The sequence below is a fragment of the Argopecten irradians genome, chromosome 10 (assembly GCF_041381155.1).
Source record: "Argopecten irradians isolate NY chromosome 10, Ai_NY, whole genome shotgun sequence".
Classification (NCBI taxonomy): domain Eukaryota; kingdom Metazoa; phylum Mollusca; class Bivalvia; order Pectinida; family Pectinidae; genus Argopecten; species Argopecten irradians.
In genome coordinates this window covers 19499051-19512635 of record NC_091143.1, presented here as the reverse complement: position 1 = coordinate 19512635, position 13585 = coordinate 19499051, and the positions used below count along the sequence as shown (strand labels likewise).

The 13585-nt window shown below is 34.1% G+C and overlaps 1 protein-coding gene across 11 annotated transcripts in view; it reads left to right on the top strand.

Moving 5' to 3' along the window:
- LOC138333346 (fibroblast growth factor receptor-like 1) overlaps positions 1 to 13585 on the top strand; it is a 203464-nt gene that overhangs the window by 171682 nt on the left and 18197 nt on the right. For all 11 annotated transcript variants that reach the window (XM_069281666.1, XM_069281673.1, XM_069281675.1 and 8 more), the window contains one exon: positions 12057 to 12184. In XM_069281666.1, coding sequence (XP_069137767.1) covers positions 12057 to 12184 — 128 coding nt within the window. The remainder of the gene's footprint in view (positions 1 to 12056; positions 12185 to 13585) is intronic.

Here is a 13585-nt window from a genome sequence, read left to right as displayed (position 1 = left end):
GCCATCCGGAAAACCGCCCGTTTACTAGAGGTAATTGGGCATCCCCTAAACAAGCAGCATAATGATATTATCAAGGATGCCCGGAATACGTTGCGTTCGTGACATTACACAACTATCTCTTAACTTTGAAGACGAATTAAGTCGCAAATAGGTATATTTGTATATACTAGCTCAATTCAGAATCAAAATGTATAATCAAATTGATAAATGTGCCTTTGAAATAGTCTCTAAATTACTAATTATGGATTCCTGATAGTATCAAATAGTTGTTCAATATTTGTATGAAGTACTTATTAACAAAGTATGATATGACCTTCTCCGACAATACTTTCGGGATTTCGATCTCCTTAAAATACCAATGCCTTATTGAATTGCATTTTAAGAGCCTCTAAAAGGACTATACTGTGTTCTGCAGCTTATCTGACGGTACTTAAGATTTCATATGTATTTTGAAACATCTTCATACCCAAATAGCGAAAAATTAAAAATCAATATAGTAAAAAGAAGAACATTAGCACTTAAGGTCAAATATTTCTTCTTTAAATTAACCATATGTTGCTTCACATCTTACCATAAAAAATAGTTTCGTGGTTTCTTTAAACATTCTATGTTTTTCTTCTTACGTAAATATACAACGAATCTAGTCATTTTGATCTTGGATGGAAGCGATATATGTCTGAAGATGTATCGACTGCTATCAGATATAACCATCAGAAGGCACCAACTGACGTGCTAATTGAGGTTACGTGGTGAATCCGAGCCAAATCCTCATCAATTCGTGGCGTATGTAAATGAGTTCTACTCTGTCACATCTTGGTCTCTGTAACCTTTTGCTCTCACGTCATCTCTTGCATTTGAATATCAGCATTGTGTTCAGTTTGACAGGCGTTATCTAAAATTGCTGGCCAACTGGTGATATAAAGACGATTTTTATTAAAAGGCCAATACATAAATAGTCTGATTGAAAACGATAATTGCCAACGCTAGTTTACTGATAGCTCTGTATATCGTAGCGTCCATCAATATAAGTATAAGGTATTTACTTATCGGAGGAAATAATAGATATAATTTGCTGGATTTAGCATACGATTATCAGTGTTATCTTTGATATCGATGACAATTGATATGGCCACTGTTAAAAAGGTATAGAAATCGTCAGAAATGAAATAATGGTAATAGAAATATATATAAAGTTGATAGATTTTGTCAAAAACCTTATCTATTTGTTTTTTAGTAAAAAAAGATTGATAAAACCTTCTAATTTGACATTAATGTTCACCGGAAAAAGAATTCAAAGTATTGTCTGGCACTGGTTTAAGTGCCGCCAAACCTATTTCATAAAGTGCATCTGGAAATCCATTAATTGATCCGTAATACCGTTATACATATGAAATGAAGACGATCGGCACGAAATGTAAAACCATTTTTCAAAAAGATATTATGATATTGAATGGTTGGCTGGCTGGTTGTTAGTTTGGTTGTTTGATTAGGTTTTGATGTTTCAGCACTTATGTCTTGGAAGACTAGTGTACGTTCAAATAATGTATGTTTGTATTTATGGACCTCTTGTCCTTTAAGAATAGTTCTATCTGATTGAAGCGTAATGTCTTGGATAACAAAATAACACATCATCATATCCTGTCACATTACATTGACAACGAGCTAGCAAGTCGCCCCACTCTCATTATGCTGAAAGTTCGTTCCTCATATGTTCAAACGCATAACTTAAGTAAGATATACCTTTCACAAAATAACATGATGTGAGAATTCTAACACATATATCATAAGTTCAATATCATACCTTTATATTAAGTTGCTAAAATATAAAACTGCATAAAAATGCATACTATATGCATATTATGTAATTGTGTTCGTTCTGTGTGTCTTGATAAAGGGGCAGAGCGCATCAACAATTTGACATTGTTTTTGCCCCACAGTTGTAATCACTTCTTTGTTCCATATATGTACTTTTGAATCTATTGTTATACATGAAACTTCTCACAATTTAGAGACAATATGAAATGTTCTATTTATACACTAAACAGCATGTTCTTTACTGTAAACATGACAGCAAGATATCACCATAAAAGTCCATTTTGTTTTCTTTATGCAGCCCTATATAAGATTCATTCAGCAGTTATAGGTCATCTGTCAATGATCTTTACGTCATATGCACAATGGAGGGGAGCCCGGTTGTGCACAATCATAGACAGCGACCCGATGTCCTGTTAATATGAATTCCGCACTGCTTCCAAAGAGGCTATAAAACATCTCTTACGAGACTTGTGGTTCACATTAACATTATCTTTGATTTGTCAACGTTATTTTATTTCTGTGTATTTATGTAGATTTTAATCTATTGCATTGAGGAGGTATCGCTGGATCGGAGTCTTCGACATCGGTGGTGTATGGTTGACGACATAAATGTCGAATGGCTGGCGTTGTTGTTAGCTTTAGATTTCAGGAGACGTATGTTAAGTCTGCCTCGGTGTCTCAGAGCTTCCACACGATTCTAAAAGCATTGTCACGGGCTCTATTTTGAGAACGGTTTCTGATTTATTCAAAATGGAATTTGATAAATCAAGCCGCAGTGTCTTAACAAGATGGATAATTGCTTCAGAAAATTGTGACAGTTATTATTTTAAACTTCTAAGTTACGTCATTGAAGTTTTCTGTAATACGATTTAGGTTAAACGCGAGCATTTAATGATGAGTTGTCTGAGTTTAATCACACTACAAGACCACCCATGGAAGAATTATTCAGGGAGTAATGAACGAAGCAAAGTAAACAGTTAGTTGGTATTGGTAATGCTTGAACTTGATCTCAAATCTAATAGTAAAATCATTTACATGTACTGTACCTTTTATTCTTGAAATAGATTTTATTTTCAAATGCAATGTATTCGCAACTGTAGTCTGGTATATTGGAAATATATTGGAAATATTTTGAAGAGTACTCTATTCTACACAGACATGCGATGGTTATGGAATGCTACAAACATGATGAAATCAATCTGTCAGAAACACAAATTATATAATGGATTTAAAAAACTTCAGTGATTACTTAATGCCACGATAGACCTCCTTGAGATGTAACACACATTTTTAAAGCTAGATTGGAAGTAGATAATCTAATCACGTCATTTACGTAAATATACGCTCAGCTGATACTGTGCGTGTAAACTCGGCAACTAGCATCTCTTATCGCATGCACCAGCGATTGTCTCCCCATAAAAACGGTTACTAAACTGTTTTAAATGAGAGAGATAGTATGAATGCTTTATATCGAGGCAAACTGATTTAGAAACAGTGTAGAATTACCATTAAATATACCAACATGGCTCATCTACATCGCGGGCGATACAGCTTCTCACAAGTGCACTATGATGGATTAAGCAGTGGGTGTGATCGGCTATTGGAGGGCGCATTGCAAAGTGAGGATAGAGTAGACACTGATAATAAAACGTCCTTTCGCCGGGAACATCAATAATTACTTCAGATAGGTATCTGCTTGTGCATTCCATAGTTTTTGCACTATATTGTAAAACAGGATAGAGATAATTCGTGATTTGTAAAAGGAACTAATTAAATTGATGACTAAAACGTAAAGATAAGCATTGTATATAGATACATTTAGCATTTGGAGATTTGTCAATGATTTCACATTAACCAGTAGTGTGAAAAGGAACCGGGTTCATTTTTATCATTTCTAGCCTACTAAATCGGACTGGCATTTTCATATATTTAATTGATTGACAAATTTAACAAAATATCTGTAATAGTTATAACTAATTAAATAAAATTGATTCATAAATGATTTTGATGTCACATGTATCGCCATATCTCTATGGAAACATTTTTCGAGTATGACTCTGTAGAATGGAATGGTGCGAAACTTCCGATATAAATCTGATCCCATTATATGAAGATAAATATATCATTTCCAGACACACCAAGGCAGATGTATTTCGGGATAGTTGGTAGGCAGAGATGGGACAATTCTCGATATGTGTATAATGTAATGTCAGGTAGTTTACGTGTATGATTTCTAGCCTTCCACTACATCAGAGATTATGTGCGGTTTGCATCTCCTGTGTAACTCGGTAGCGGCCTTGACAACAGTGGGCAAAACCTAGAAGCTTCATATAACGGCCTAGTTACCTGACAGGAACCTGATTACTAGAGAACTGTCATGTACTGGTCTTCAGTTGTGGCACGGACCTCAGATCTGACAGATATATTAAAAAAATTCAATTATCGAGCTATTAAACAATCAAAACTGTCTTACAATATAATCTAAATTGAATTTCTAAACAGGAATCAGATGTCATATATTGATAATAGAAGATAGAAGTTGAATTATTAATGTGTGTTCGCCAGGTGTAAAATATGGAAACAAAATATCATATTTATTTGTCCAACAGCTCTTGATTCATGTCGAAATAGCCAAATTACAGGAATTTGTGCATAGAATATTCTAATGTTCTAAGATGAATCGATAAATGAGGAGAAATGGGACGTAACAGGATATTTACAAATTGAAATTATTAAAAAAATATTTTCTTTGCAACATCTTGTTGTATGGAGTTTAATCTAAACAATGTAATGATTATATACTTATCCTTTCCTGAGTTATAATGCAATCATCAAGTATTAGATATTTTATAGTATATAGCTTTATTATTGATTTCGCGTCACTGACTCTTTATATTTACATTTAATGCCGTGATATTTTTACCACAGAATAAAGAAAATAGATATATTCACACCTTATGGCCACATTTTGTGATTATTGGTATAGTTGTAGTATGTATCTGACGATTTCGTTGACAGTTAGATATCTTGAATTGCGATTAGGGACACTTCCATTTCAGGTCGTTTTCCATAAGTTTGTGATTTATTTCAATAGTCCAAATATATCATTCTCTATCTGCTATGTATTGTACATTTAGATATCAAAAAGGATATTTCAAATCTGATATAAAAGTTTATCAATGTATAGATCAGCATTAATAAAATGGTTAAAGTTGCTTGAGCTGGGGAACCTATTTACCAAAGTGCACAATTGAAGTATTCCTTTGAAATTAACGCTATTAATGAGATAATGCTTAGGTAACCTATGGTTATCGAATGCACCCTAACAACCGGAAGTAATCAACATCGTGTATAGTTATCCAAAAGGCCAAGTTTTCATTTGTTGTGTTTATGTATTGTATTGACCCTATCGTACCAATCGTACTCTAATTATTCACCGTCTAACAAATGCTATAACGTTATTATTATATTGTTCTTGTGTCTAAGACTATCTCTGTAGAACGTACACGTATTCTCCGACAGTACTGAAAACTAATTAACCAACACACACTGCTTAGCTCTAATTAATGACTGAAAACACTGCCAGTTGGTAATGGTGATTAAGAACACTGCTACATACAAACTATATCATTGGTAACTGTGATTAGACTCATATACTTGGTACAATATTATGATTTGAGGGAGAGAGAGAGTTCAGTGAAATAGTCGGAAGTTTGTCCGAATAAAGATTGTGTTCATCGACATTGTAAATAACCAGTTTGTCATTCTCCTGTCGGTATTGAAGCATGACTTGGATGGGTTACTTATGATAATTTTGTAGCATTTTGGAAAACAAATGCTTATGTTTATAAATTGCAATGCATTTGAAAACACCTGCGCTTCTAAGCAGTCTAAGCAGGTGGATTTTACACTAGCAAGTACCACATAAAACACCTTTACCAAATGCAAATTAACCTTGATATCTCCTAGGACAGGTGTTATATACCAAAAGAAAGTGTTAAAAGAAGCTAGCAGAAGGGGGAAAATCTAATAGATGTATACATTTTATCCTCTTCGGGTTCATGTATTCCACACGTTAGACAAATTCACCACGTACTTTTGCGAGTGTATTATCATAATCACATATAAAGGTTTAAGTTTGAGCACACACAGTCGTTCGCTGTTAAACATGTCAAAAAAAAAGGAAAAACTTTGGGTGGAACAAAATGCATGCTTTATACATAAAATAAAAACTTGGACGCCATTAAAAAGATTGGTTTATTTATCAGGTCAAACAACAACGAAATCGTGTGCAGTTGTGAAATATGTGTTTTTTTTTATATTTCACTCTTTCTTGACTGTTATGTGTAAAACCTCGGTGGTGCACATAACCGCTACTGTGTGTTTTTTGTCTGAAATAAGTGGAAAGCCGAAGTTATCCTCTGTTCAATATCTTACGACAACTTATGTAGATAAGAATGAATTATTGAAATATTTGTCGCATAAAAGAATTTTGATCTTTCCATTTCATAAAAAATTGACTGTATATTATATTGACAGCCATTTCATTTTTTTTTTTTCATTTATTTATTTATTTTTTGTAAAAGTCAGCATATTTTTAAACGTACATGTTTCTCTTCCATACAAAGAAACAGTAACATTCATGTACAAGCAAAATACCCATGCCGTGTCCATTCGGCTATTATAAGGAACGTCTCAATATCTTTATCTGTATAGCATATTGTCTAGCAATACGCTAGTGTAATTTCAATTAATCTATGATGTGTATTACTCGGCTTTTGTAAGTTTGATAAAACATACTTCTTTATGCAATACTTAGACCAAGCATTGTTATTCTCAGACACGCCAATCAAATATCATTCAAATATTACATGTCGATCGTCCGTCTTGAATCTCATGTCTGTTACGAACCAGGAGCGGAAAGCCAGGTTTTGAAAACCTGCGGTTACGTTAGTGTAAATTGTAGGGTAGTGCAGAACAGCCACTGTTAAATGGGAGGTTCCAGCTCGGCGCTTTCCACAGAGTTCTATACATAGAGCAGGCTGTCATTGTTCAAAACGTTCTCCTTGGAGGAATGGTGGAACCGCTTCTATCACGCGATCACAGATATAGCTAAACACGCAGAGATGAAATAGACGAGATCGTGAAAATCTTTTCGGGTAAACCTATTAAGTTTTTATCGATTAACGTTACATATTTGATATTTTTTGTTCATTTTTCTCTAAAATTTCCTTTGCATCTAGTCAAATAACGAAATAGAACCACATCTTTTAGAAAAAAACAACGTTTCCCTTCCATTAAGTTTGTATATGTATGTGCTTGATGAGTGTTACATACGTGACAGAGGCTGGCCTTTGCTACTAGATATTGTATATATAATGGTGTATACTGACAAGTTTTAGATAGCTTCAGAACTCAAGGGAAAGTCACATCGCCTGATAATGTAGCTGATGTGCTTAGTATCGACCAGGATGAATATCTAGTGTTCCGCTACCGTCAAGATTCCCGTGAAAGTTTTCCATTGATATTCGTCTTGTTTTCGAGATTCTTAGTACCTGATAAAGCAATATAATAAAAGGGACGACAAGAAAAATTCGAGATTATGATAACTGTAGGTTAACCTAAACTTGGCTAGAAATTGAAAAGGAAGAGCTATGCGTTTTATCATTGTATGGCTGTAACATGTTTGGTTGAGAAGCAAATGGCGCATTTGGCATGGTAGCAACTTTATTCTTAGCCATATATCCCTGGAGGAAATGTGGTTAGTATCACCAAGTTTGGTTGTTGATCTTGTCAAACCACGTTGAATTGTGTAACCTTGTAGTGGGTATAACGGCCACAAGGAAGGGTCGTAAAAACAGGGTATTGAAGGTCGTTAATGACAAAGGTCAAATGGATATAATGTAATGATGGTCTAGATCATTATCATACTGTCTAATTGTTTTGATTCGCGATGAATTTAATTTCACTCTATTCGTGGTCATGTTCAATTTCGCGAATTTAAATACCACCAAAAAATGGAATATCGAAAGCAATGTATTCTGTAAATATTGCTTACTACTTTAACAAATGAACAATGCGCGAACATTTATATCTGCGAACAAGTGTCTAAGATGTATTGGAAATTATCTTCCTCGGCGAAATTAAACTACACAGGATATCGAATTGATTAAGGATCGAAATAAAGGAAATATCAATCAAGGGTCGATAGAAACAAAATATTGATTTGTGCAAAGTGCGTTTAAATGGATACAGACCAAACGAACAAAGAAACATTACAGTTGGTCGTTATATGTAGGATGTATTTATATAAACAAACCATTTTAGAAGGTCGTCAGGAAAACTGTCCTTTTAAGCTGATGTTCTCTAATCGGAAGTGATCGCTAAGACGGAAATAACTCTGCAAGAAGCATAACCCAGGTTTTGTCAAATAATGTCCAACAAAATCGACGATGGCAATAATGCATTTAAATTTGAGTTGAAATAGCACATCAAATGCATATTTATAGGTGCAAGTCTATGATATTTCAGTACTCTAACTAATTTAAATAGTAATTGTGGTTATATTAGATTTCTAGTAAATCTGCTTGACTGCTTATGGATCAGAAATATAAATAAAACATAGAGAGTCATAAAGTTCCTAAAGTAAATGATTAAAAGTACAAATTTAGCTCTAATTTCAGAAAATACATTTCATGATACCTTCGATATCATCACTCTGTATACATAACTGATGCCCACGCGGCTTTAAACGAAGGGGTTCGCAATATACAAAATAATAAACTTAGACATTTAGTCTACTTATGTTGCAAAGATAATTAAAATGATGACGAAAAAAGTGTAACAGAATCAGGATACACAGCAAGCTGTACGAAAAACACATGTAACTTGAGAAAAGGAAGTCAACAACATATACCCCGTCTGTATAGGAGACATTGCAAAGCCTTTAGATTAACCATTGCTAACAAAAGACTCTTGGTATCGATATTTGGCTATATTCGATATATTCGATATTATTTTATAACTTTGGCCCATGGCTACAGTAACTAAACGTGCTATTAATCTAACTATCATATGTCTACATCAAATATTGGTATTAACATATAATACTGCTTACAGTTCCAGACAATACCTGTATACCCTAGGGCCCGGCTGGTTAATATATCACCGTCAATGGGATAGAAAACAATGCCTGTAGACAATTAATAATGAAAAAACGTGTCATTTTTACGATAGATATTGTTTACCTTTCAAATGCCATATACAGCTACCATTATTCTCCAGGCAAGTGGGTTAATTGTACTACACAGAAGATACATATTGTATGCATATTCGATTACAAAACGGATGTTTAATACAAAGTGTTAAGGTGTCTCTCTAATTGGCTAGTTTTGGTTGACTCTACTAAGATCAATCAATAAACCATCATTGATCCGTGACTTGGACAAATTTGTCCATGCTCTTAAGCAGCATTTTCGATATTTTCTCTAATGCGTACAGTACAAAGAGTCTAATTTGACCTACAAAATATTGCTTGTTCCATCAGAAAATGATCAAATATTGCAATGATATATTCGCTAACAACGAATGTGTAGTTATAGCGTAGTAATTTTTATTCCCCGTCAGTGCTTGTATAAGAGGTTTATAATATGTGTATTACGATGTATGCCTATAACAAAGTAATGTCATTGGTCCCAAGATGTTCGTTATAACCGTATATGTACGCAATAGGTTCATCATACTGTGATTCATTGAATAACTCTATTACTATTACAAAATATCTTGTTGTCGTTGATACTAAATATATGTCGGTATCCTGCTGGCTACACAAATTCACAGAAAATGCCTGACGTATTCCCATGACGATAAAACAATATACGACGAAACAGGGAGTAAACTTGTTCGTGACGTAACGATAGCTTTCAATCCAATTAATACCCGTAATGTTACAGTAAATCCAATCCGGGGAATTGGAAGTTCTGAAAAAGTTTACATCTTAAAGTGCAAATGTATCTGGAATTTTAATTAACTAGGTTAAAAATCGAGACGCTTTTTAGCCTGTCTTTGATTAAAGTAATTAGCCTAACTGCTTACGATCAGCATATTATCACGGACATGTACGATACATCTCCGAATCTTAAATCATTTTTAGTATAGAAGCACGGGAATAATCTTCAGTTACAATCTGGTTCCTTTAGCAACAAATGTTACGTCAATTTTAAACATAGTCGAACCGTTATCACGTGACTTCAATCTATGGTTGGGTCGTAGGGCGTGTCATTCATCAAGATCCGGTGCGCAAATAATGTAGGACCGCAGTTAAGAATGCGCCGGAAGCTCAATCACATAAGAGATAATTATTCAAAAAAATGTTATAATGTGCCAGTTGTTAATTACTAGCTGGCTGACTAATTCGTCGATTCATTCAAATCACTAAGGGCTAATTCCGAATTTGAATTGCTAATTGAATCTTCGAGCCATCGACAGCACTAAAACACTATTTGTAATCAAAACCATTTATCGAGGCTTTTTCCTGTTTTCACACTATTTTCTTTCTGTAACTCAGTGATATTGTTGATGCTTTATATTGTATGGTTTGGTATGCATGTCTCTATATGTTTATACTGTAACATACATGGCTGATTATAATTTTTGATTTGGTTTGATTCATTTTACTCATGAACAGCCTAGAACATGTATTGATAAGGACATTGTTAGTGTATATACATATTTTAAGTGCTTGTTTGTCCTTGAAACTGTCATATACTTTCATGGTAGTGTTTGTTTGTCCTTGAAACTGTCATATACTTTCCTTGTAATTTTGTTTTGCATTCTTTAAAGTGTAATCATACTGAAATCTACTCCAAATGGTACTGACAACGGCAACCAGTTGTTTCACTATTCTGAGCGCTAAGTGGAACAGTGATAGTAACATTAATTGTCTTAGACTTGCAACTTTTAGAGCTCGATTCATTGGGCGAGTGCTTTACTGAACCTTAAAAGAAACCGATAGAAGTTATCAAAGGGTACATAAAGAAAACGGGAGATATTAAAATATATTTAATCGTCGTTTGGCGTCTTTAAAAGAAAAAACGAATCATTAATTACCATGATAAAATGATAATAGAGAAGAAATGATTTATTTACTGTTGACACATGGGGGTAGGGGTAAGTGATATGACTCATAATGTTGGTAATGGTGAAAGTCCTGTTGATGGTAACACTGTTGGCCATTTGCACTGTGACAACTATAATAGCTATGTTTTGCTGATGCCAGTTTTTAGTTTATGTTTTTGACCAATCAATTCATTTTTTTACAATATATGACTTGATCGTTCTCTATTACATCATTAGAAAATTTACAGGGAACAAAATTTCATATAACATTTGTGACAACATATATTTGACCTCTGATCTACATACTGTAAACTTCCGCAGTTCATGTTGAACAGTGCACTTACAACCATGCATATGTTGAGTGTGCATACGGCCATAGCATTTAACGCGCATAACGTATCTATCCAAACTGCGGTGAACGTATCAGATTTTCAATTTTTCGAAGCTTACATCTAACAGTTAAGTACTTTGCTAGCAGCACTTTGGATTTTCCCACTTTAAAGTTGGAATCATCTGACGTTCCTAGATCTGTAACAAACTAGCTAAAGAGAAAAGGGTTCACCTTGTTTGATTGGAGTTGCACATAAATTCGGATACTTCGAAAATTAATCTACTGATGTTAACCATAAATATTCAACATTGCCAAAACTTCATCATTCTTATATTACGACATCTTTTTAGAAAAATGTTATCTTAAAACCTTTGCACGTGCAGCGTGCGTGCGTTTAATTCTTGTATTCTTGTATGCGTGCTGTTATATAATTAATCATTGAATACGTTCCGTTCCTTGGTAGAGAAATCCTGTGTTGATCATCGGTCACACCATTATGTGTTTTAATGCGTGCAATCTACGATATACTAGTCAAATACATGCAAAAAATACTACCGAAACAACCGCATGTAGGTGAAAGGTCAGAAATAGCATACTTTACAACTTTGTGGGGTCTCGCGATGTTTTCTTTGTAAAACGTGCTGTTTTACTTATATTTTGTTTAGTATCTCATCAATTGGCATTAAATACCTCCGTACTTTTAATAAAATAGGAAATGCATGAGAAATGTGATTGGTATCGACCATCAAATTATAAATGACCCCTTGTCTGACATTTGAACTTCTTTTTGCAGTTTCCGGTCGCCAAGTTCGTCGTCAAACTATTCCGGAGTTCGTCCAAATTGGACGGAGAGAGATCACTGTCCATCGAGGGGAGACAGTCGTCCTAAAGTGTGCTATCAAAAACCTTGGGCCAAGAGAGGTGAGTCTACAAAAATTGCCGAACAGTTATTTTTATAGCATTTTCATATAAGTATTGAAGGCAGATAAATGATACTACCACAAAGGTTTGTCAGAGTAAATGTGAAACTGCAACCTTATTGCAAAAAGGATGGAAAGAAACAAACGAAAACAAATAATTAATTTTTTTACAAATGTTCTGTCCTAAATCGAAAATTAAACGGAAACTATAAGCGTATAATATATTATAGCACAGGTACTGAATAAAAAGTTTTTTATGGTTTTTAATTTCAAAATAATAAACCTATTTTTAATTTCCCTATTATTAAATCTGTTACGCATTTCAATCAGATTTCGTATCAACCTTTCAATCCTACGAAATTACAGTAAACGTTTCGTCGGAAGATATGTTCCGCAATCACAACTACAAAAAGTATGGTTCTACATACCACATCTTGTCACGTGCTTCGCGAAACTAATACACCGCTAATAAGTTCTAACATGTAAATAGCTAATTTGTACAGTTATACAGTAAACACAATATCTCTTAAAACAATGCAATGTTTAGTTGTCTGAGGATTCAATACCAAGTAGTGGTAACACGTGGTTATTAACGTAAAGTCAGTATGCATGCACTTCAGTTTTCAAAAACCGAAGTATTCGGTCAATAGTCTCAAGTTTTATTATTTTGTAACAGACAAACTCTACATTTCTACTGCAATGCATGTGTAAATAACTATTTATGAGACTATCCAAAGTTGGCTGATATTGGAATGGTTTGCGAAAACGCAATATTGACTAAATATTGACTCATGATTTATCGCGTAATCTTGGCAAAGTAGAAGCATGAAGCCTATTCTTATTGAAAATGATGAGGAACAAACTGCAATTTATATGGAAAGCCAATAATTGGTAACATAATATGTACTATTGATACGTCTGTTTTCCAAATTTGAGCGCCGTGATTGTCTGGATTTGGACAGTGCTGTTTGTAAGTTATAAATAATAGGGCAAAGGTTCAAGCCAAAAGGCCAACGCATGTACCAAACGTTCCTAGCAAGCTTATATTGACTGGATATAGCCACATAAATTAATCATACAGGAACAGAAGTACGCCATAAAACGGCTTCTGCAGACAAGTACATACGATTTCCAAAACCCAACCGAAATATGTATACTCATAAGTGACGTTGACCTTTACGATACCATAAGTGTGTACAGCCCTAAAATTTTAGACTCATTTTCTAGTACAGACTTGGTTCTTTGAGACTATAAAACCATACAGCTATTGTATTAGTAGCAAAATAATGCGATTGACATTATATGGTATGGAACAAAGCTAGATGACTTTGAGTTTCTGCAGAAATAACTGGATATAAAAACCGATTTAAAGCGAGAAACTTCAAATGTGGTGTCGTCAATT